Raw genomic sequence first — 26,467 nt, 5'->3', positions numbered from 1 at the left:
TAGGGCGACTAGCGAGAGCTCGCTGATGCTCCGCACAGCATAGAGAGGTTTTGGGCCAGCCTGGAGCTTGGATTGGATGGATTTCTCGGTGGGGGTGAGAGTCGCAGCGTTACTTCCGGTCCGGGTGAAGCGGCTTCTCCGGTGGGGAGGGGTTTCCAGGTCCGGACCCTACAGGTTCGTTTAGTGGCCGACGCCTCCTTGTATCCTATCTGCGGGACTTCGAAGTGGAGGGGGAGCCCCAGCCCCGCCACCCTTCGGGTCCGCTCCTCTTCCTCACAGTCTCCAGGCGGAGGTTAGAGGTGAGCGCTCTTCCTCTTATCCTAGTGAAGAGATGTGTCAGGACCGGGAGGGTGGCCCCACATCAGCAGGCCTTGAATGGCAGGTGTCATTCCTCGGCCTGGCCTTTACATTGTATTCGACTTCATCGTTGATTAAGTGCTCTCCTTTCTGTACAACCGTGAGGTAGTCCGGAAGGATGCCCAAGAGAGAGGGCATGAGAGCCTGGAGATGAGAAGGTATGGACGTAAGCACAAGTAGATGGGTTAGCTCTGGTCAGTCCCTTTCCCCGTAGGTGGGGAGAAAGAAAAAGGAATGATGCCGAGAAGCAGAAGAGGGCAGTCGATGAGAAGCTGACCATCATTAGTCTCTCTAACGGGGGAGAGGGGGGCTAACGTTGTATTTTGGATCCTTGAAAGAGGAAAAGGTTTCCAAGGAGAGGATTACAGAGGAGTAGTGACCTCCAGCAGTCTCTGCTCCCTTGGATCAAGAATTGAGAAGTCCCCATCAGGCACAATGCCTGTGTTTAGCACAGCAAGCTCTTTATAAATGCTTTTTGAGTGAATAAATGAAATAGGATGTTGGAAATTACCTAGAATTGATTTGAGGATTGGGTGAAGGTTCATTAAGGGTAAAGAATTCTAGATTGGTGACATGTGAATCAGTAAGATAGGAGTCCTGGCTGGATTTGGGGACAAGTGAAGTGAGAAAGAAAAAGCGAGGGTAACGGGCTATTGATCTGAAGAATGGGGTTATTGGAACAGAGACAGAAAAATTTGAGATTATGGCCTGAGAACAGAATTCCAAAATCTGAAGGTGAAGTTCTATTAAGTATCCCGGTGGAGTATGATTATGCCAGTGTATGCTTCGGGAATCAAAAAGGTAAAAGGATAGTATATTTATGGTGTTAGAGGAGTTGTTAATGTGTATATTGAAGTTTCCAAGGATAAAAACTAAGAATAGAAGAAAGAATACTATATGCCAATTTAAAGTCTGTAAGAAGGTTGAAAGAGTAACTCTAAAACAGTGCTATAAAATTTTAAAAGAAAGAAATTCCTGCTGGCTACATATTAACTTAGAAAACCACAAATTAATGTCATCAGTGTTATATTGTGGCTTTTATTTATTTTGTTAAGCATTTTGCAATTACATTTTTATCTGGTCAGGACCTTGTGTGTAAGCCTGAATTGATCCTTCTATTATAGATGATGGCATAATATATAATATAATTGCTTTCAGGTGGGAAAAGTTCTTAAAGAATACTAGTAATATAGTCCTGAGGCCCCAAACAAAAGACCCTTGGGACTTCTCTCAACCTTCCTGACATGAGACCCTTCTCTGTCCTTTGAAGACATAGTGACTAGAACTGAGCTCTGTATACCCAGGACAAGTTACTATATTTCGTTCTCTCTCCCACAAGCAGGATTTCAAATATTCAAACCTGGTGTGATTTCTCAGAAATAGTGAAGAGAACTGTGGGTCCTGGACACATCTGAACATCAAGGAAGATGAAGGGAGAGAGCATGAGAAGGTAACTGCTTAGGTGGGTGAGACAGCATTTACATTCATTTATTTATTGAATACAAACTTATTATACCTAGTTGTCAGGTCTCTCTTCAAGTGAAATAAAAGGCTATTTTGTATGACTTAAGAACTACTTAGATCCTTTCAACACCAAGAAGTTAGAAATTAAGAGTGTGACTCTTCTCAAAACAAATCATCAGAATCTATTTAGCTATTTCTTCATTGGATTGAGTTTCCCTTCCTTACCTGTGTCCACAGAAGAACAGAGGTCCTTTTGACATTTTTTTCCTCATTGTGGAAAGTTGACTTCAGGATTTTCATCTTGTTCCATTTCCTTCCTCTTTGTCATATTTTTTAAGGTACCATTTCTTTTTTATTACAGATATTTTATTCTTTTTCCCAACTACATGTAAAAAAAATCTTAACATTTAAAAAAATTTTGACTTCCTAGTTCTTTTCCTCCTTCCCCGGCCTTCTTATTGAGAAGATAAGCAATTTGCCATAGGTGATACATGCACACTAATGCAAAGTATGTCTTGACATTAGTTATATTGTGAAAGAAAACAGAAAAAATGAGAAAAACAAAGTTTGTTGATGTTGTTTTTAAGTATGCTTCTATCTGCATTCAAACTTTCTGTTTGGGCTCTGATATTATTTTAGCTATTTTAGCCGTTGTCTCATCTGAATGTGAATTTAATTTTTTTATGAATAAGAATACCTAAGGTTCAGCCTACATATATACCAGTTCAATCTTTTGGACTGGTGAGAGTCAGAAAGGGAAAGCAAAGACTCCTCAGTTGACTGGACCTGTTTCCAGAGCAAAGGCAGCCTTAGTCTAGGGGAAACTGGAATGAAAATCTGCATAAAAAAGGTAGAAAGTGTGTTCTCCGGAAAGACCCATCTACTCATTTAAAAAAAAAAAAAAAAAAAAAAAAAAAAAAAGACATAAAGTTACCAGTAGATTCAGAAGCTTTGTACAGTTGGCTTAATAAATATTTGTTTCCCTTCCTCTTAACAACTGTTTAATTTTCATGTTCCCCAATATTCTGTCCTTAACTGCCTTCTCTCCTGTCTCTGTTTTTGCTTCCATCTTCTGGTCATGTCTTTTGAAAATGTGGCTTGATTAGCATTCCCTTCAATCTTTTTAAACAACTTATTAATTTCCTATGATCAGAATTGTTCATGTTTTTGTATCCTCAATCTTTCATTCTTGAAATATTCTTCCCACTCCTCTTAGACTTACTTGCCTGGTAACTTTTGTCCACAGAATCCTACCCATATTTTTTTTGGATTTTTTGGATTTTGTTCTCCATAAACTCTAGTTTGTATATCAGATTATTCCCAGCTTTCTCACCAGAATATCATCAATGAGAGAATAGGTATTTCCCTCATCATTCCTATCATTTTCAACTCAACATCTTCCTTTTCATTGATAAGAATCAAATACAAAATAGAATTTCCTTTTTTTTTAGTTCCTTCACTTTTTGAAGAATGAAATTATTAGGACAAGCCAAGCAATGATTAACTTCTCTGCTTTGCTGCAGATTCCTGGTTAATTGAAATTTCCCATCACTCTTGTGAGAGGCTTAATAGAAAGAAAGCTGGACTCTGAGTTGGGGAGATCTGGCTCAAGCCCTATCTTGGACAACTTTAAAGTCAGTACATGGAATTCTTTGCCAGAATAAATACATGAGTCTAAATTGTACATTGACTCATCTATTTCACTACCAAAGAGTTGCCTATCCTGAACACTTAATTACTAGACTTGAAGATGACCAGAGCTCAAGACTAGAGTTCTCATGGTTTTTTAGTCCCTTCCCTCTGCTCCCTCATTGCCCAGATATCCATAAATCTGCTATCTTTCATTTCTGAAGCACATTAAGACTGATGAAATCATATTTTCCTCACAACTGTCTTAGGAGATAAGCAGTACAAATGTCCCATTTTATGAAGAAGAGACTAAGAATCCTGAAACTACCTGTTTCATTTTGGAGAGATCTAATTGGTAGGACATCAAGCCTAAATCAGCCCCTTTGAAACTTCTAATTCTACATTCAGGGGCTAAGCAGAATAAATCTAATCCAGCCTTTTTAATATTTAGTATCACATGATAACTATCTTATCATTTTTTCTCCAGGTTTAACATCACCATTTCCTTCAATGAATCCTTACATGGCACAACCACATGTCCTTTATCTAACTCAATCAAACCCATCCTGGTTGTTCTTCTCTAGATCAGGAACTCATAACTTGGGATAGGTGAGCTTGTTGTTGTTTTTTTCTTTTAATATGTTAATAACTGCATTTCATTATAATTGATTTCTTTTTTAATACTATACATTTTATCTTATGCCATTTAAAAACATTATCCCAAGAAGGCAGATTTCACCAGACTGACTATCAAAGGATTCTTCCACAAAAAATTCTTTACAGGTCCTCTTTAAATAAGTTGAATTAGACATCTTAATGAAAGGAAGCAAATTTAACCTTTTAGTTTTCATTGATATGTAGTCAGGTGAGAGCTGTGGTAGGGATATGGGTTTGAAAAAGAGTATACTTTATTCAGAAGGAACAAGATCAATAAAAGCCAAGGGGTAGGGGAAGTAGAGACCATGTTATCTTATATTTTCAGAAAATACATTCCTATAAGGAATATTCAGGAACCAAAGGAGAGAAACAGAAAGGGAGCATTCAACTGACAAGACAGAAAAAGAAACATCTTCTTATATTACATGAAATTAATAAGTCTAAGGATAATAAGTCTTATATTGCAAGAAATGAATAAGTGTAAGGAAAGAGCTTACTAGGTTTTCATGAAGGGATTGAGTAGTGATGGTGAACAGGAGAGGGGAAAATGCAGAGAAACATTGAAATAATAGAGTTCCAGTCATCCTAATATTTGGTAGAATTCTCTTTTTGTAAGAGAGAACAGTTGGCTTCCTTAAAGGTTTGCCTTACTGATAATTTCATCTTTCAAAAGGTGGGAGAAATAATGCAATGAATTTATTTTCTGGACCCAGTTCTCATCAATGAAAAAGAATTGATTATTGGGGTAGAAATGATGGGATCTTTTGGAGGAAATAACTATTCCATTTGCGTTTTGTTTGTTTTTGTTTTTATTTTTGTTTTTTGCTGAGGCAATTGGAGTTAAGTGACTTGCCCAGGGTCACACAGCTAGGAAGTATTAAAGTGTTTGAGGCCAGATTTGAACTCAGGTCCTTCTGACTTCAGGTTTGGTGCTCTATCCACTGCACCACTTAGCTGCCCCCATTCCATTTGTGATAAAGAAAAAGAAAGCAAGTGGATAATAGGATAGATAATCTGCAGCATAGATTTGGGGAGAGTAGATTTAGGGGAAATCCTATGAGGCATAGGAAATCCTGAAAATGCAAAAAGATTTTGTATCAGTCAATCAATAGTTTGCATCTGGAGCAACGGATCATTCTGAGATTGGGTTTAAACAAACAATCCTTTTTTACTAAAATTATACTAGAATACCCACTAGGAAACACAGTTCTCTGAATGGCTCAAAAGCCATTTTTAAAAAACTTTTTTTGGTCTTTTTTATTTCTCTCTCTCTCTCTCTCTCTCTCTCTCTCTCTCTCTCTCTCTCTCTCTCTCTCTCTCTCTCTCTCTCCATATACATATGTATGCATATAAATAATGTTCCCTCCCCCCATTTGAATCTTCCCTTTTGACCCTCCTAAAAAAACCCAACAACCTATCAATTGGAAATTTTTGAAGACATGTACAGAAGGTACAAGCAGAAGATATATTCAAGAGGTAAAATTGACAATTTTTGGCAACAGATCAGATGTGGGTGAGAGAGTAAGTAGTCAGGGAGGTTGAGAGGCCAGGTGACTTGAAGAATGGCAATAATAACGAAGGATGCAAGAAGGGAGATGTAGTTTAGTTTGTTTGACAAACAGTTTGAGGTGGTTGGAGAGATTGCACTAGACAATAATAGAGTTAGATGGATTTTTTTTGATTGACTAACTAAAACTCAAAGATAGCCATTAAGAGTTATTTAGTATCATCAGGGAAGGGGCTCAGAGGAGAGTGAACTTGAATAAAACATAAATGCCACTACTTCTCAAATTTGCAAAAATTTACAAAACTTGGAGGTTTAATTAATACATTAGATGATAGAATCCAAAAAGATCTGGAAATGCCAGAAAATAAACCTGGATCTCAGATGGAATTTAATCAAAATAAACAAAAATGTCTTGTACTTAATTTCAGAAACTTCCTTCACAGTTTAAAATCAGGTAGATGTAATTAGACAATAATTTGATTAGAAAAAATATGTAGACTTCAGGGTACCATAAACTTAATATTAGTTAATAATACACTATAAGTGAATCAGTGGGTCTGTGATTTCCTCAGTAGATTGCATTTCTCACAGGAGAATTTCTGGTCTGTTACTTATCTACCCTGCCACTAAGTGTTAGCAGGAGTTGAACCCAGGCTTCAATTCCAAGTGCAGTATTTATTCACTGCCCCAGGATATCTCTAATTGAAAAAAACTCAAAGGAAAAAACAACCCAGTATCTTCTAACATATCTGTAAATCACCAGAAATTGATAGTTTGCTGTTCCACACAGGAAAACAAGTAACTAGAGAAAATCACAGATTTCGTAGGTTAGTAGGAAATAAAAGTACAGTGAATAAAAGTTGTAGATCTACATAAAAACTAAAAAAAAAATATTAAACAATTAAATCAGCAATTAAAGAAATAGTAGTGAATTACCTTATCATTATCAATTGATATTACAGATACTACATTTCAAAATTTGTGGGATGCATTCAAAGTAATGCACAGACACAAATCCTGAATACTGAATGGTTATGTTAAATAGCCTTGTAACTGTGTAACCACTCACTCCATTTGAGTCTTTTTGATGGATCTGCATCATTTTATGTCCACTAACTTTGGCTGTCCCCAGGGACTGTTCTCAGACTTCTCTTTTCTTTATACTATCATGCTTAGTACTTTTATCAGCTATTGCAGGCTCAATTATTACCTCGATGCAAATGATTTCTAATTTCAACCTTAGTCTCTTTTCCGAATTCCTATCTTTCACTATCTACCTTTTGGACATCTCAGATGTCCCATAGATATCACATACTCCACATGTCCAAAACAGAGCATAGCACTTTGCCTCTCTTTACAACTTTCCTGTTATTATTGATGATATTACCATCCTTCCAGTCACCCAGATTCACAACCCTGCATAATCTTCAACTCTTCATTTATACTTACCCTACATATCCAGTCTATTGCCAAATTTTGTCATCTTTTACCTTTGTAACATTTCTCACATGTCTCCTCTTCATTCATAAAGCCACCACCCTGGTTTGGAGCCTCTTTATCTCTCTCTTGGAGGTATGCCAAATGCTTTGATGGCCTCTTCCCAAGCTAGTCTATTTTTTATTCAGCTGCCAAAATGGTTTTCCTAATGTTCACATATGAACAGATCATACACATGAACCACCCCTACCTTTAATTTATAAACTCCATTTACTTCCATGACCAAATATAAAATCATTTACAATCTGGCCTCTTTCTGCCTTATGCTTTACTCCTTTCCTTACACAAATTCTACAATTCAGCCAGTCAATGATCATTTATATGTTCCTGGCACTGTGCTTAGTGCTGAGATACAACAAAAGGCCAAAAGATATTCCCTGTCATTTAAGGGCTCACAGTCTAATGGAAGAGAAAGCATGCTATAAGGATTTGAGGTAAGGCTTGAAGAAAATCAGGAGGTAAAGGTAAGAAGGGAGAACTTTCCAGGAATGAGAATTGCCCTAAGTCCTGAAGCCTGGAGTCTTGTTTGAGAAACAGCAAAGAAGCCCATGTCACTAGATTGAAGAGTAGAGATGGAGAGGAATTCTGTAAGGTATAAGAAGACTGGAAATGCAAAATGGGGTTGGAGCCTAAGTTATGTAGGGTTTTGAACACCAAAAAGAAGATTTTTGTCTTCAGTGACCCTGCACTAGAGGGTAGTTTTGTCAAAGGAGAGAAGTAGGTCATATTTGAGATATGCTGCAAAGGTGAAACTGACAGGTCTTGGCAGCAATTTGGATGTTGGAAGCAGAGGTAAGAGATAGTCAGGAATTAGAGATGATACTCTTGGATTGTAAGCCTGGGGCATTGGGTGAGTGGTACAGTGAACAATGATTTTGTCATGTGTGAAGGGCAGGAGCAAGAAGATCAGGGAGAAAGGGTACATGTTCATGGTGGGCATAGAGCACTCCCATATGACTGGACTATAAGATACGTGAAGCAGTGTAATATAAGAAGGCTGGAAAAGTAGAGTGACATCAAAATATATAAGACTTTGCCTTGCAAAGGAATTTGAGCCTTACTTGGCAAGTAGTGGAGAGCCACTGAAAATTGGAACAGAGGAGTGATATGTCCATAGGCACATAAATAATATTATCCTAGTGTATTATAAAGGATTTATTGGATATGAAAAGACCTGTTAGTACATCATTGTAATAGTCTGGGGAAATTGATAATGAAGATTTATATCAGGGTGGTAGCAAAGGGATGAAATGAATACAAAAAATCAATTAAGAATTTTTTAAGGGACTTCCACATAGAAGAGGTCAAAATGGACTTGAATTTTTCATTGTCACCAAGCTAATATATTTATTTTCTCCTAAGCATTCCATATGTATTCCCTCTAATTTTATATGTTAGATACAATTATGCAAACCCATAGCAGGCATGTGTAGTATATCAGACTTACAATTGGTGTATATTCTATCACAATTAGAACTCTTAGACTTACATGAACTGATGCTAAGTGAAATGAGCAGAACCAGGAGATCAGTATACACTTCAACAATGATACTGTATGAGGATGTATTCTGATGGAAGTGGATATCTTCAACATAGAGAAGATCTAATTCAGATCCAATTGATCAATGATGGACAGAATCAGCTACACCCAGAGAAGGAACACTGGGAAATGAGTGTAAACTGTTTGCAGTTTTGCTTTTCTTCCCAAGTAATTTTTATCTTCTGAATCCAATTCTTCCTGTGCAACCAAAAAAAATTCAGTTCTGCACACATATATTGTATCTAGGATATACTATAATATATTTAATAGGTATGAGAATGCCTGCCATCTAAGGGAGGGGGTGGAGGGAAGGAGGGGAAAATTCGGAACAGAAGGGAGTACAAGGGATAATGTTGTAAAAAATTACCCATGCATATGTACTGTCAAAAAAAAAGTTATAATTATAAAATTAATTTTTAAAAAATTAGAACTTTTAGTTAAAACTAACAACAGTCAAGTTGGTAAATCACCCTGTAAACTCTTGAGGGAAAGATTGGGGACTATAAAACAGAACTCCTCTCTATTTCTCTCCTTTTTCTCCCTTTAGTAAGTTTTTGCTGAACACCCAGAAGAGAATTGAGGTCACATGATGACATCCAAGTTCATGCCAGCTGAGCCAAAGGTGAGCTCTCTCCCTCCAGTTACCTATCACTGCTACATTTCATACCTTATCTGTGCAAGGGAATTCCCTTATCCCTATAATTAAGATACATGCAAACATACACTTTTACACAGATTTTCACATACACTTCTCTCTGATTAATATACATTTAAGATCATTATATACTTCAACAACAATACTGTATGATGATCAATTCTGATGAACGTGGCCCTCTCCAACAATGAGATGAACCAAATCAGTTCCAATAGCGCAGTAATAAACTGAACCAGCTACTCTCAGCAAAAGAATTCTGGGAGATGAATATGAACCACTACATAGAATTTCCAATCCCTCTAATTTTGTGCACCTGCATTTTGGATTTCCTTCACAGGCTAAATGTACTCTATTTCAAAATCCGATTCTTTTTGTTCAGCAAAACAAATGTTTGGACATGTATACATATATTGTATTTAATTTATACTCTAACATATTTAACATATATTGGTCAGCCTGCCATCTGGGGGGGGTGGGGAGAAGGAGGGGAAAAATTGGAACAAATGGTTTGGCAATTGTCAATGTTGTAAAATTACCCATGCATATATCTGGTAAATAAAAACTATTAGATATGAAAAATATAGATAGATAGATAGATAGATAGATAGATAGATAGATAGATAGATAGATATACATTTAAGCAAATTTTTTGCACATTGTATCACACATATTTCCATAATTAACATGTGTGAAGATGCTTATATATGCACCAGTGCCTACAAACAGCTTACATGCAAAAGCACATATATTATTGCCTATCTGTGTTATTTCTTTTCTTAATACTTTTTTCCCCAATAACATTTAAAATAATTTTTGACATTGGTTTTTCCTTGTAAAAATAATTTTCAACATTCATTTTTTTATAAGAGTTCAAATTCTTCTCCTTCCCTCTCTCCCCAAGACAGCAAGTAATCTGATATGTTATGCATATGCATATATGTTAAACATATTTTCACACTAATCAATAACATTGGTTTAAATTTAAATCCCTCCTTTCTCCTTCCTTTTCCCCCCTTCTTGAGATAGCAATTGCAGTCATACCAAATAGGTTTCCATATTAGGCATGTTGCCAAAAAAAAAAATTAGGCACAAGAAAAATAAAATTTAAAAAGTTTGCTTTAATCTGCATTCAGTGTACATGGATCCTTTCTCTGGAGGTAGATAGCATTTTTCCTTTAGAATTGTCTTGGATAGGGGCAGCTAGATGGCGCAGTGGATAGAGCACCAGTCCTGAAGCCAGGAGGACCTGAGGCCAAATGTGGCCTCAGACACTTAATACTTCCTAGCTATGTGACCCTGGGTAAGTCACTTACCCCCAATTGCCTTAGCAAAAATAAAAATAAAAACGAAAATAAAAAGGAATTGACTTGGATCATTGTATTACTAAGACAGTACATTTACAGCTGATCATTGTTCAATATTGCCATTACAAAGTACAGTGTCCTCCTGGTTCTATTCACTGTACATCAGTTCATTTAAGTTTTTCTGAAAGCATCCTCCTCATCATTTCTTATAGTACAATTATATCCCATTACAATCATATACCTTATCTTATTTGGCCATTTCCCAATCAGTGGGTATTACCTCAATTTCCAGTTGTCTGCCACTGCCCATATTGTTTCTATAGATCTTTCTCATCCTACTTCTCAATCACATATACATGCTTAGCTGTTATGCCATCTTGCTTAAGATTCTTCTCCTCTCATTAGTGCTAAACTTTAAAAGCCTCTCTGGAGCTGCAGCAGGAATTTCTTGTTTCAGGCCCTTGTGACATTTGTGGATGTAGCTGTGAATCTCACCCAGGAAGAGTGGCATCTTTTGGGCCCTGATCAGAGGAGTCTCTACAGGGATGTGATGCTGGAGAATTATGGCAACATTGTCTCACTGGGTAAGGCTTTCTTAGAATTCAGATTTGGCTTTTTTATAAATCAAAATAGTTCAAAAAAAATCCATAAGGATCTAACTGCAAAATGAACTGTTCTGTCTTTTAAAATGATCAAATATTTGAAAATAGGGAAATAATTTCTTTATAATTATCAATGCAATTTTATATGTAAACTCCTTACTCCAATTTTGAGACCTTCTTATTAAAATATATCCAAACCTGACTTTCCATACTATATACCTTTGAAAGTCAGTCATAAAAATATGTGTAAAGTTCTTAAAGAAAACAAGTCTTATTCTATTTCTTTCTCAAAATTTACTATTCCATTTAACTAGAAAAAAATTTCCATTATATCTTTGTCTTATTACTTTAATTTCCCTCTTTAAGAAGTTATCATTCCTATATTATAATTTGGCCACAAATACAGATTAAAGTTGTAAGATTTTTCATGCCTCTCTTATTATGGTAATTTAGAGATGTCCTAATATCAACCTATTTACTAATAGATTTAGTATTGTAATTATAAAACTTCTACTGCTCTCTTGCCCAAATTATAGAAATGCTCTGTGAAAGGAAAAAATGGAATATAGTTATAGCAGTGTCAAAATTTATTCCTTCAAGAGCACAGACTGACTTGATATATACCAAACAAGGGAAAAAGACTCTCTTAGTTCTGTTTGATTCCAGGCTGGTCATGTAGTCATAAAATATAAAAGGCTAGGATCAGGATTAATCAGATCGAGAAATTTCCTGTTCAGAAAGGAGAAAGCACAATGGAAAAACTGAGTCAACCTTAGCCCATCCCAAGATTATCCCTTTGACTTTTCCCACAGACAAGCATCTTATCTGTTGCAATTCTCAGACTGTGACTTATACCATTTTCTACTACTGATTTCATGATCATTCAGATAAACACTCCTGTAATCAAAACTCAAAACAATAGTTAATTATGGACTTGAGTTTTTAACCTCAAATAGCAAAATTTTATCAACCACAGCTTAAAGCTTGATTAATTCCCATATTCCCTAACAGTTACATTTTATTTATCCTTTACTTATAAATTAAAACTAACTACATTATGGGGTTTCAGACATACAGCAAATTCTTGATAGTTGACTTATACTGATATATTGAAGCTACATTTTTAAATCATCCTATACATTTTCATAATTTTTAAAGTGGTAGCCCCAAATTTTCAAATAAAAACTATTATAGCAAACTTATAATTATCTGTTTTATAGGAAATATTTAAATTAAATATTTAACATCCTAAAGAATTAATTTAAGTTTCTAATCCAGGCTGAGAGATACAATATTTCTATTCCTTGGTCTAAGGAAGGTGCCTGATGCATACAATGAAAATGGGTAATTTTCTTGAGCTTTTTAAAAAATTGACTTTTCTCTTTTCTCTAAACTTGTAAGAAACCCTACCTTAGGCCCAGAACTCTTACCAGAGTCTATGGACATCCCCAGAAATGTAAATTTCTTGCCCAGCTAAAGTGAACAGGACACATAAGCTAATTAATTGTTCTTTTGTGCTCCAATCAGTAACATACTTATGCTCTATGAATTCTCAAGGGAATAGATTCATTAGGCACCTTCAGAGGGCACTCAGGTCCTTCCTGTCATAATCTTCATGTACCCTGCCTTTGACATTCTAGTTAACCTCTGTTTAACCAGAGGCTGAGAATGAATTTGGGAAAGGTCTGTGTATGCAGGGCAATCCACCAGGTCCAGTTTCCTTCTCCACGAGCAGGATTTCAAGTGACTAAGCCTGATATGATATGTCAGCTGGAACGAGGGGAAGAGCCATGGGTCCTGGACGCACAAGGAGATGAAGAGAAAAAAGTCTTAAAAGGTGACTGCTTAGGTGAGTGAGAACCTTTGTTTCATTCAGTCTTTGAATACATATTTCCTACACGTCTCCTGTGTGCTCAACAATGTATTATACATAGTTACTGGATTCACTGGACATGGAATGGCAGATTGCCTTGGCAAAAAGATGTAGTTTATAAATCCCTGAACAATAGAAAGCTTGCCCTATATAGGTAAAATCCACAACAGGATTGTCATCCAATCCCTGCTCATTTACTCTGCTAAAATAACTCATACTTTTGGGAATTCTTTATTTGGTATATCAGTAAAATAAGTTTAGCAGCATCAGTCATTCCCTGATTCTCTTCTTTTCATGACTTTCTTAGGGTCAGGAGCATCCTAGAAAAAACATGGATCTAAGTACTTTGAATCCATATGGCTCTGGCTGGCAGCTACAAGGAAAGAACTAGCACACTGTTCAAGTCTGACTTTCCTTCTAGATACAAGGCCTTATATTCATTAATCCACATTACAGAATGAAAATGTCAGAGTTGAAAGTGACCTCAGAGAACAGTAATTACAGTAATGCCTGAGTGATCTGCAGCTCTTTGAAGCCTTTCAACAAGGTAGAGCTAACTATCACCCTAGGCAACTCATTCAATTTTTAGACAGTTTTAATGGGTTTTCCTTACATCAGGCTTAAATTTGTCTCATTTCAACTTCCATCCATTTTTCTTTGTTCTGTTCTCTGGGGCCATGAAGAAAAAGTCAAATTTCTTTTTTGAGGCAACTCAGTGACCCAATGGATAGAACATTGTATCTGGAATCAGGAAAATCTTAATTCAAATTCAGTATCACTTATTAGTTTTGTGACTTATTTGCCTCAGTTTCTTTTACTGTAAAATGGGAATAATAATAGCACTTACCTCAAAGGGTTATTGTGAGAATCAAATGAAACAATATTTGTCAAAGGACTTAGCACAGTGCCTGGCACATAGTAGAAAACATATAAATGCTATTCCCTTTCCCATCCTCTTCTTCCCAGTGACATATCCTTTGAATATCTCAACAAATTATTTCTTCTTTCCCAAATTATCTTTTCAGGCTAAATCTCCCCAATTCCTTCAGCTGCTCATATGGCATAGCCTCTAGTTCCTTCACTATCCTGGTTACCTTCTTTTACATGAACTTCAATTCAAAAACAAATAGATCCCTGTGTCACTTCTCTTGAGATGGCATTAACCTAATCAGGAGTATTTTTTGGGTTTAGTCATTTAGCCAATTCTGAAAGTACTTAATTTTGACATTATCTAGTTCATATCTTCTTGAACATTAAAAGTGCAAAAAGTCTTTATCAATTGCTTTCTGAAATCCAGAAGTACTATTTCCCATTATCTACCTGTCTGATAGTCTTTCAAAAAAAAATTTTAAAGACTGTTCAAAGATCATTCTCCATAACCAAAAACAAAAACAATCAAATAACATTTGGTACTTTCGCTTTTTTTCCATTATCCTATCATTTCATGAAGTACAATCCTCTGTGTGTTGTTTTCCACTTGCCCCTCCAACATAAACTTACAAAAAACCCTTTATATTATCTTTATTTTTTTGATCATCATCCTAGGTTCTTGGATCCTAAAGTACTCTTATAGGACAATTTCATTGTTTTGTATTCACTGTCTTTTGTAGTTGTATTTATTTTGTTTTACCTCCCCTTGCTTCTCCTTAAATTCAGTATTGTCAGCCTTATCCTCAGTGATTAAGATATTCTTTCTATTGATATCAATCATAGTATATTCAAGCCTTTTCCTCTTATGTTATTCATATTCCACATCCTCAGATATATCCTCACATATTCTTAAACCCAATGTTCTGGTGGTCTTCTGGGTTGCTTTTTTTTGGGGGGGGAGGGTTCCTTTCTTTTTTTTCTTTGTTTTAACATTTTCAAAAACATTTTAAGAGCACTAGTATAGCAGTTTTTCCTACTCACTACTCACTAAATGATCAACTTATCTCTTTTTCAGACATCTCCTGAATGGTGATTTTCATTCCATTTCTTGTACTCAAGTACAAATCATTGCAGTCTACTTATAATCCCATTCTGTATCTCTTTTATTGTCCTTTGGGTCACCAGTAGTAGAAATCTTTGTAAATGGGAGGCATTATGTCTGAGTTTTACATCACCATGTCACATGCTTTTTTGTAACTCACAAACAACCTCTGAAGGATATTGTCTTTTCTATACTTTTCAACCAATTGTGTTACAGAATATCCCTTGTGAAACGCCTGCTGGTGTCCTTCCTCTATGTTGATACAAGACACAGTCAATATATGACTCAGCTCTCAGACAGACTTGATGAATATGATAAAATAGGCATGAGCAACATGAATTGCTGATATCTTCTCTGTTGCATTTTTTTGATCATGATATTACCCAGGGTTTTTTCATTCTTCCCTTTGAAGTATCTTGAAAATTGATTCCATGATTGCCTTCAGAATGTAGGGTATCTACTGGAGATTTTTTTTTTTTTGGTATGTACTCTTACCAAAAAATTACGTTCTGTTTGTATGCCCTAAGCAACACTGAACTCATTATCTCCCTAGGCAACCCATTCTATTTTCAAACAACCATTGTTAACAAACAAAAATTATTAATTTTTCCTTCTATTAAACTGAAATTTAATGGAGCTAAAAAGCTCCATTGTTCAGTCAGGAAGCACATAAAATAAGTCTAATTTTATCTTACATATGAAATGCACATAAATAATTTGAAAACAATTATCTTGGCCTTGAACTTTCCTCTTCTCCAGAAGAAACATCTATCTTTGATTCATTTCAACAAATATTTGAACTGTGCAAAGCAGTAAACTAGTACAGTGATTAACAGACAAAACCCCTCAAGGACAGTTTATAATCTTTTTGGGAGTGATTTGAGGAGCAGCAGTGCACTAAATAAAAACTTGGAAAATAAAGGAAAACTTCACAGAGGAATTAGTATCAGAGCTGAACTTTAAAGGAAGACAAGGATTCAAAAAGGAGCTGTGTGGACAGCATACAGTCACGGTATGGATAGAATTAGCCACCTTATGTAAATGCCCAAAGACAAGGCAGAATGTTGTGTTCAGGGAACTGTTAGCAATACAGTATGGATCACAGAGGGTTTGAAAGGATGTAATATTAAAATAGAAAGGAGAGGTAGGTTAGAGGATGGTTGTAGAAGGCCTTTAAAAGCTAGGCTTGTGAATTGTCATTTTCTTTTGTGGAAGCATCAGAGAACCAATGCAGACTTTTTAGTAGGGGGGAATAGGGTCAGAGCTTAACCATAGATGATTTTCAGCTCTCTTGGCATCCTTCAAGGCTCAGCTCAAATGCCCCTCCTTCAGGATCTTTTCCTATTCCTTCCATTCCTTCCAGTTGTTCTGTATGTTTCTTATATGTACATAATTATTTACCTGTTTCCTCCTCCATTAGAATGTAAGCTCTTTAGAAGCAGCAACAGTGTTTTTGCCTTTCTTTATATCCCCAACACTTATTATTATAGCTCCTGGTACATGATAAGAATTTAATGAATGCATAGTGACTGAAAAATATATGGATTATGCATAGGAGACAAGGGAAACAAGACAAAAGATCAGTTAGGAAGTATTTACAGTATTACAGTCAACACAACAGAAATTTGGGTTCAAATCCCATCCTCTGCCCCCAGAGTATGACTAGCAAATGACCTGTTTTCAGAATCTCCTATGAAAATTAAGGATGATAATACTCATAGTAGTTTCCTTGTTGAGTTGTTAACAGAATAAAATTAGAAAATGTACCTAAATCTCTTTGAAGTGATCTTTTGATCTGTGAACTAAAGTGAACTAAATATTTTGAGTGATAGGTAAAGGATAAGTGTGCAGTTCAGCTAATAAACATGCAAAAGGTGATTCGAGTCTGCATTAAGGTGATGACCATGTGAGTGCAAAGAAAGAGAAAGGTCAGAGAGATACTGTGGAGGTAGTTTTAACAGAATTTTGACCCTGATTGAATATAAAAAGGATCAAAGAAAAGGAAGAATCAAGGATGATGCTGAGACTATAAATCTAGAAGTACTAGGAATTAGATGGTAGTTCCCTCAGCAGAAAGAAATTTGGAAGAAAGGCAAGTTTAGGGGAGAGGATAGTTCTGGACATGTTGAATTTGAGTTGCTATTAATTTATACAGGTGAAGATATTCAGCAGGCAATTGATGTAGGCCTAGATTAGTGAAACTGGATGTAAAGAGTTGAGGTATCTGCAGGTAAATAATTGAACCTATAGGATGAATGTAATGGGAGGGAGTAAGGAGAGGGAGAAAGGGAGGTAAGGAGCACAAGAAGGAGAGAAAGAGAGAAGGAGGGGGAGGGAGAATGAAAACTTATCTTTGGGTATTCATTTTAAAGAATAGAGATGTCTTTTTAAAAGACTGCCATGCAGCAGAGAAAAGCAAATGAGATTAAATAACATCAGTCTGGTGGGACCCAGTCAGCATGATGACTCATCATTATCATGTAACATTGAACAGCTAGGGAGTAAAAACAGAAAAAGCAGCTGATAGAAATGGCTCAGAATAGAGAATTAATTAGCACAATATAAAGGGCAAGACAAGAATATTAAAGTTAGATGAGAATACATAGTGGAACTAATTATCATATTGAATCAAGATTGAGAATGAAATGAGGCCAAAGCAGGATGATGGACTTGTAGAACAGGAAATGCTAGAGGGACTAAATCACAATGAAAACAAAGAACAGGTTTTAGAAGAGGGAGACAGGAAGAGATGGAATGATAAAGATTATGATGAAGAGAGTTTCAGAGTTCAGAGTTATGGAAGTAATACAAATTGAGGAGATTCTGAAATCTAAGATGTGAATGCTCCCCATAGGTAGCTTAGGTAGGATGAAAGAGAAATCATGAGAAATAAAATAATTGATGAACTGAGAGACCATGAATTCACTGCATATATAGATCAGTTGAAGTAACAGAGAATGTTTAGCCTAGAGAAGATGACTCAAAGGAGTCATGATAGCTCTCTTCAAGTATTTGAAGTCCTTTTATGTAGAGATTAGACTTGTTCTATTTGATCTTGAAAAAAAGGAGGAGCAATGGGTAGAAATTGCAAAGAAGCAAATTTAAATTTGATGTCATTTCTTCTGCCTTCTCTTCATGGCCTCCTGAGCTCTACTTGGTCTAAATCAATATGTTCTATTATCAGACAGATTTCTGTGTTTTGTTCCTGTGAATAGGAAGTTGGGTGATGAATAGAAGCCCAGAGGAAAGGGGACTTGAAGGGAGAGAGAATTCCACAGTCATATTCAGCTTTTCCAACAATGAAAACTCAGTTCTTAAGTTGCCTTTCAGATTTTCCCAAGTGAGTTACTCTAACATAGATATACATATTATCACATGGTCTTGATTATAGTTCTAGACCTGTCCCTGTCTGAAATTTGTTTTTTCCCTTAGTCTCATGTATCTTATAAATCTTCAGTTCAATTCAATTAATATACATTTATTAAACATTAGATAGATGTGTTTATATTAAGGTACAGTGATGCGAGTATCTTGTTCACAAAGTATCTAGGATAGACCACCCAGTGGATAATCTTACTTACACATCTTTAAATATACCTCTCCATTCTATGAGGCTAGTATTGAGATTTGTCAACAGCATATCTCTCTAGAAGATTTTTATGTAATCATCTTATTTATTCCCCACAAAATGTCCTTGATCTCAAAATAAAGTAGATGATAATTAATTTTTTTTTCACAGTTTCAGATTGTGAAACCCAGACTGAGAGTGAGGAGTTATCTCCAAAGCAAGAAATTTCTGATGAGATGAAGTGCCAGAATCTAATATTGCACAGACTTAGAGGACTTGTGCCTCAGGGACCCATATTTGGAGAAGCTGTTGAAAATGAGGACAAGTTAAAGGAAATGTGGGGATCTCCTGCAGGGAAGAACCTGAGGACATTCCTTTCCCAGAAGAAAGGCTTCAAACCAATGCCAGTAGTCCATGAAAAATCCCTCATATTGGAAAGAGGTCAGGAATGTAGTGAATTTGGGGAAAATCTTAGTTTGAGCATGAACCCTGTAAGATATCAAAGAGTTTCTTCACAAGGGAAACCCCAGCAATTTGATGACATGAACCAAATATTTGAACAAAATTCAGATCTAATTACATATCAGAAAGAACAAACAGAAGAAAATCCCTGTAAAGCTAAAGTATATTGGAAAGCATTTACTCAGAATTCAAGCCTCATTGAACTTCAGAGAATTCATAGCAGAGAGGAATCCAATGAGTGTGATGCCAGTGAAGAAACTTTCAACCAGACATCACTCCTCATCAAGAAGGAAAAATTGTTCAATGGAGAAAAACCCTGTGAATTTAATGAATGTGCAAATACTTTTAACACACAGATATCTCTTATTCAGAACCATAAGATCCCCACTTTAGAGAAACCTTATCAGTGTACAGAATGTGGGAAATCCTTTAGCTTAAAAGGAAACCTTATTCGACATCAGAGACTTCATACTGGAGAGAGACCATTTGAGTGTAATGAATGTGGAAGTGCCTTCAGTTTGAAGGGAAACCTTATTCGACATCAGAGACTTCACACAGGTGAGAAACCATTTGAATGTACTGAATGTGGGAAAGCCTTTACTCGGAGCACTGCTTTTATTCTTCATCAAAGACTTCACACTGGTGAGAAACCCTATGAGTGTACTGAATGCGGGAAGGCCTTCAGCCAGGAAGGTAACCTTATCCAGCATAAGCGATTTCACACTGGTGAAAAACCCTACCAGTGCAATGAATGTGGAAAAGCCTGTAGTGATCGAACATCCCTTATTCATCATCAGAGAATTCACACTGGAGAGAAACCTTATCTGTGTAATGAATGTGGAAAATGCTTCAGCCAGAGTTCCATCCTAATTAAGCATCAAAAAATTCACACAGGGGAAAAGCCCTATGAGTGTAATGAATGTGGAAAGGCCTTTATTCTAAAATCTTGCCTTTTTAGACACCAGAGAATTCATACTGGAGAGAAACCATATCAGTGTAATGAATGTGGAAAAGCCTGTAGTGACCGAACATCACTTATTCACCACCAGAGAATTCACACTGGAGAAAAACCTTATGTGTGTAATGAATGTGGGAAAGCTTTCAGCCAGAGTTCAAGCCTCATTACACACCAGAGGATTCACACTGGAGAAAAACCTTATGAGTGTAATCAGTGTGGAAAAACCTTTAGTGCATCTTCAAATCTTATTCAACATCAAAGAATCCACTCTGGAGAGAAACCTTATGAATGCATAAAATGTGAGAAAACTTTCATTTTGAAGTCTTACCTCATTAGACACCAGAGAATCCACTCTGGAGATACCTTGTGAAAGAAAACACCTTTATAGAGAGCCTTCAGTACACATTTCTTCCATTTCTAAGCTTCAATAAATTGGCACATTGGCAACAAGCCATATATATGGTTGTAAAAGAACCACAGAACTTTTATCATAATAATAATTGTGATCAAGTCTTTATCCAGCACTTCAATCTTATTCACCATTAGAAAAATTACTCTGAAGAGGAAAAACTCTATGATGTACTTTTAGTAACAGCATTTTTCATTCGCTTTACAAATTAAGCTCTTATAAGAAAGATCCTTTTGCTTTTCTAAAATGTTGTCTATGTGATATAAGTATGCTGCAATTGATAGTAATATGGTTTCTGCCATAGGAACTAAACTTAAAGGGTTCACATCCTGGTAACCTTGGCTCTTCCAAGAGGGTTTTTTTTACCTTCTCAAACACTACAACACTACATGTATGACTGATGTTTTCTGCTACTGAATGATTGTATGGTGCTGGCAGACATAAATTTGAACTACAGGCTTCACATTTGTGAAAGTTCTTAACTTTCAAAGGGTAGCCTTCTGGTCCAGTTCACACATTTTTTTCAGCATGAATTTCAAACATTGTTTTATATTTTGAAAAAACTTAATTAACTAAGGTAAATTAGGTAATTTTAGGGAAACACTATATCTAACTGAATCCAGTATTTTAAAGAACATTTGTTAACCCTTTTTCTAGACTTCAATTAGATAGCTTTCCTCCTTAGTCAATTGTATATTATCTTTTATCCTTGTACACAAGGAGAAAGATGTGACATTTTTCAATAACATCATGAAGACAACAGTTTATTCTACTTAAATTGTTTGTGTGTGTTATTCTGTTGTATCAGATACTCATTTAACTATTTTGGCAGTTTGTATTTGAAGATATTTGTAGTAGTGCCAACACATGAAAGAATTGCTTAACTTTGTATCAGATGACTCTTCCGGTTCTTCAACTCTGTGAGCCTCATTTATTGTTGTAGGTCAAAAACTTCTTTCAGCTGCCAGAAGACATTCAGGAAAGAAATTCAGTGTCTTTCTTCCTCTTTAGCTCTAAGATCTTTTCTTTCATTCCATGAGGCATTTGAAGTACTATCAAGAGAGGAAAAAGGAGTCCTGTGATTCAGGTTTGTAAATAGGAGATATTTAAGCGGTTTTCTTTTTTTCTCCTCAAATTCTCATTCTTTTGTTGCCACCTGCCAACAAACTAAGTTGTTAGGGAAGCTGATCAATTTGTCTAAAAGCCAATTAGCCTAATAACTAATTTGCCTAAAATCGTATTTTCTTCTATGTTATCATATGTTCCTTCCTAAGTCTTACCTCAACCTATCAGATCAATGTACCCGAAGCCATTTTGCCTAAAACCAATTAGCCTAATGCCAGTTTGCTTAATGACCTATCCACCTAAACTTATTAAGCATATTTTGGCATTGTGTGTGTGTGTGTGTGTGTGTGTGTGTGTGTGTGTGTGTGTGTGTGTGTGTGTGTGTAAAGTGTGGTTTTAACCTCCATAAGCATTTTTTTGCTTCCTTTTTGTCTCACCTTATTTTGAGCACTTTAAACATTTGTTAGCAATGCCAAGGATACTCCTGACTAAATCAAGTATTTATCAAATTTACAACTTTTCAAATAGTACAGGATAGTCTTTATTCCTTATTCATTTTTGCAAACTTCTTGAAGATTTTTTACTTTTTTTTTATCCTTATGTATTTTCCCACTTTATTGACTGAGAAGCAGTGTGAAACTGTAGAAAGAGTAGTAAATGGGCTTGCAGTCAAAACTACTTAAATGAGAGTTGTTAATAAAATTAGTACATATTTGATGTTCATGCATCATTTGATGTAAGGCATCATCTTTCAAACTAAGAAGGAAGACATATAATGGATATATTAAAGATTTCAAAGATTAGCTATGCCACTCTTTTATCTTAGGCAGAAATCCCTACAAAAATAGCAAATGTTCCCTCAACCTTTATTTGAAGAGCTCCAGAGGTCATAAACCTCTCAAAGGAAATTTGGAAGTTTTGCCTTATATTGAACTGAAATATTTATAACTTTGGGGCCAAGCAAAATACATTTAATCTTTCCTCTAAACACCGATATTTCAAATTCTTGAAGATAGTCATATTCCTTGTCATGTCTCATTTTTCAGGCTCACCATCTCTAGTTAGCTAAATAAATATGGTACCCCCACCATCCTGGCTGTGTTTCCTCTGTGCTCATGTTCTTTCTAAATGTGGTACCCAGACTTGGATACAACAGAGTGGCTTTTCTGGGGGCATGTGTTCTGGGGCACAAACTAAATCTAGTTTTTCCAGCTATTATGTCATGCTGTTGACACATACTGAGCTTGCAATATACCACAAGCTTTTTTTGCTTTTCCATATGATCTTTGTACTGTGCCTCCCATATTTTGTACTATGCATTTGATTTCTTTTCATCTAGTAAAGCTTTAGTCAATTTAATTCTGTTACATGTGCTTCATTTTCTCAATCTATAGAAAAATTTTTGGATAAGAATTCTGTTGTTTGATGAATTATCTGACCCTCTCAGCTTTAAAATACAAAGATAACTGTGCTAACTCTACTTCCATTCAAGTGATTAAAATATTAAATTCACCTTAATGAAAGAAAGAATCCTATTGCATTCTATGAGTCACCTCCCTTGAGAATCATTGATAAGATCGGGAAAGAATTTTAAAGTTCATCTAGCCCAATCCCTGTATGTTACATAGGAGGTCCAGAGAGATTAATGTAATTTGTCAAAGTCACATAGGGATTGACGTCACTCTCTTACTTCTGTCATTCATCCTCTTCTAAATCCATCTGATTTTGTTAGTGTTCAGTGTTCTTCATCTTGATCACAAGACTATTGTGAAAAGCATTTGTACATACCTTATTGAATTAAAGTTATAAGTTATGACATTTCTTTGATTTATCAATCTAATGGCCCTAGCAAAAGAAAAAAAAATTGTTAGCCTGACATGTTTTGTCCTTAATTAATGGATCCTTGCTTTCTGAGACCCCATGAACTATCTCTTTGATAATCCATTCTAGAATTCTATTGGAAATAAATGTTAGGTTCATAGTTTGAACAATCTTTCTTTTGAAAATTTGCCAATTTTCCCATCTCCATTCCCATAGCACTCCATCCATACTTCATGATTCCTAAAAGATGATTGGCAATTACAAATTAATCACCTATATTCTTACAAGATGTGATTAGTTAAAACAAATCAATCCAAATTCACTAAGGTCAACAAGAAATGTTCAACTTCTTATATCCTGATTTCCAATTAATTGCCAACCATTTTCCCCCAGTCTTTCATTCTAAAATGCATTCTGCATGATTGTGTAATAACAATCTTAAATAATTAATAATAATAATCTCATTATTAAGAAAATTGAAGTTGAATAATCATATCCTCTCTTTATGGTCATTATCTTTCTATTTGCCTCAAAGAGTACTCATACCTTTTTCTTCTTGTCTAGCATAATTTTTTCTTAGTATTTATCCCAAGACTTTGTTCTAGGTTCTAATTATCCTTGACTATAGCTTACATCTTTTTTTTGTCACCTTCAGTCATCTGTCCTTTCCATCTTTTATTCATGCCTTTTTAAAATCTAAGCTCAACAATAAGCTTCTTATCCTTCCATATCATTAAAGGGAGAGAAGTAGATAGGGCAGATTGGTTCCCCCTATCTTGCTGAAAATGCAGTTGCCCCTCAGTATCTAATCCCACTATAGATTGGTAACAGATCTGTTATGTTTACAACCTAGTGGTTTTAGTCAGCCTCCTGATACAACACTCCAGAGGTTTCACCATATTGGAGCCAGATTTAATGTGCACACCAGATCTGATTTAGTCCGACTAACAGAAAATGCTCAAGCTTTGTTAGTCCAACAGTCTCAGGCTTCTCAGGAGCAAGGATTACAGTGCAGTCACAACACCTAAACAAATCAATTTCTTAAGATATCAAGGATTTTGTCTTGGCTTCCTGAGCTATGAGCTCCTCAGAAACTATGCAGTTGACATTGCCCAAGATTCCTTCCTTCACTAATTTACAAAGTGATTTTTAAAGCATAACCAACTTAAGGAGGCCTCTTAATCACAGTCTATGTAGTTTCTAGGGTCCAGAGATTTTAAGTTACCCAATTCTTAAATACTTCCTTCCCTTCTGCCATTTCCATTGTACCCAAATAACTGATCTGAAATGCCCATTCTTTCTTTCCTTTATTGATCTTATCACTAATACCAGGCAAGAGTTTAGTCACAAAAATTCCTTAGTGGCCTGACCTTTTCAGCACCTGATTTATATACATTCTTTTTCCCCCATTTCCTGCCATCATCCTTCAAAACTTTCATATTTGTCTCAGTATCTTGTCTAACATCCCACTGTCCGTTCAATAGATCTTTTCCCTCTTTGTCATTGTTCCTTATCACCCACACAAACTTCAACTGCTGATAGGCTTCCATTACTACTCCAAATCACAGAATGTTAGCGATGAAAAGATCTTAGACAGATTTAGAATCAGAGTTCTTAAACTTTTATATGATCTGGTCCCCTTTGTATGTTGAATCCTGGAGGCCCCTTCTCAGTATAATATTTTTAAGTGAGTAAAATGAAATATATAGAATTACAAAGGAAATCAATAATATTGAAATAGTTTTCAACACAATTATGCAATTTCATAAATGCCCTAAAAAACTATTCAATAGGCTCTTTTTAGGTCTCTGGATCTCAGATTAAGATCTACTTTAGAAAATTCAGTCAACTTTGCAAGAAAGAAAACAGTCCCAAGAGGTGGTGTAATTTGCCCATAGTTACACTAGTCAGTGGCAAAGAGACAGGATCTTTGAGGGCAGTGACTGTTTTATCCTTGTATACCTAGCACTTGGCACATAGGAGGTAAATTTAAGTTGACCCCAAGTCTTTATATGCTCTAATTTACTGAACTTTCTTCTAAATCACAGCTGCCTTTATTTTGAACTAGTGAGAAGTCTCTAATTTCAAGCACCAATTATGTGCCAGGTACTGTACTAAGCACTGGGAAAACAAAAGATTAAAAAAAGTAGATTGCCCTCTAGAAGTCCTATGAGGGAAACCAAGTACAATCAACTGTGCACAAACAAGATAACCAGGCAAGCTAAAGGTTATCTCAAAGTGAATTAAGGAATTAAGTGATTAAGGAGTGGGAAAGGCCTCTTACAAGTGAGGTTTTAGCTGAGACTTGAAGGATTGAAAAAATGGAGTGATTTGTGAGAGGAAGAGCAAGGAGATTAGTGTCTGGTACAAAGGGAGGAGTAAGGTAATAAGAATTCTTAGTAGGAAGGGGGCAGTTTATGAAGGCAGATTTTATATTTGATCCTGGAGACGATAGGATAGGAAACCATTGGAGTTTATACAGTAGAGGGATAGATCAGGTCTGTGTTTTGAAGTCAATTTGACAGGAAGATAGATTTAAAGTAGGGAGAGATCTGAAGCAAGAAGTTCAACTAGTGGTAGATACAAGACAAGAAAGGCTTGCACTAGAATGCTCAGAGGACAAAAAGGGCAAGGAGAGATGTTATAAAGGGAGAAATGATAGGACTTGACCACTTTTTGGATAGTGGAGATAAGAAGAAAATAGAATCTTTTCTCAAAAAAAAAAAATCCCTTTTTAAAAATTTATCTTTGCCTATAGATTATAGCAGTTAGTCTTCAAGAACAATCTAATGCTACTAATAGGCCAATTAGTATTTCCAGACATCAATGATTAAAATAACAAAATTGCAGATGGGAAATTGAGCATAAAAGAAAACTAATATCCTTACATATTTGCATACCCTTGCTGATGTCTAAATTTTAGAGGTTTTTCTAGCCTGAGGCATGAAGCATGACTCCTATGATTTTATTTAAATCTGAAGGACCACTACATATTTACACACATACCCCTCTATCTCAGAATAGTTTAGAAATAGCCCACCTGAGTCCACAGGCCCAAAGTCAATGTTTTTCAATTCCAAATTTATTCTAAGCTCACAAAGAGAACTTTTGGTTGCTGATAATTTGT

At 35.7% G+C, this 26,467-nt stretch overlaps 1 protein-coding gene across 1 annotated transcript in view; it reads left to right on the top strand.

Annotated features, from left to right (window-relative positions):
* Window positions 1–127: 127 nt before the first annotated feature.
* LOC141546737 (uncharacterized) overlaps window positions 128–26,467 on the top strand; it is a 76,972-nt gene continuing 50,632 nt past the window's right edge. Inside the window, exons 1-7 of the mRNA XM_074274783.1 lie at window positions 128–299; window positions 1,700–1,819; window positions 3,938–4,059; window positions 9,199–9,273; window positions 11,068–11,194; window positions 12,948–13,061; window positions 18,797–20,412. Coding sequence (XP_074130884.1) covers window positions 9,238–9,273; window positions 11,068–11,194; window positions 12,948–13,061; window positions 18,797–20,412 — 1,893 coding nt within the window. The 5' untranslated portion in view covers window positions 128–299; window positions 1,700–1,819; window positions 3,938–4,059; window positions 9,199–9,237. The remainder of the gene's footprint in view (window positions 300–1,699; window positions 1,820–3,937; window positions 4,060–9,198; window positions 9,274–11,067; window positions 11,195–12,947; window positions 13,062–18,796; window positions 20,413–26,467) is intronic.

Source organism: Sminthopsis crassicaudata, chromosome 1, assembly GCF_048593235.1.
Source record: "Sminthopsis crassicaudata isolate SCR6 chromosome 1, ASM4859323v1, whole genome shotgun sequence".
Classification (NCBI taxonomy): Eukaryota; Metazoa; Chordata; class Mammalia; order Dasyuromorphia; family Dasyuridae; genus Sminthopsis; species Sminthopsis crassicaudata.
The sequence above is the reverse complement of the archived record's forward strand: the minus strand, read 5'-3'. Positions and strand labels throughout refer to the sequence as shown.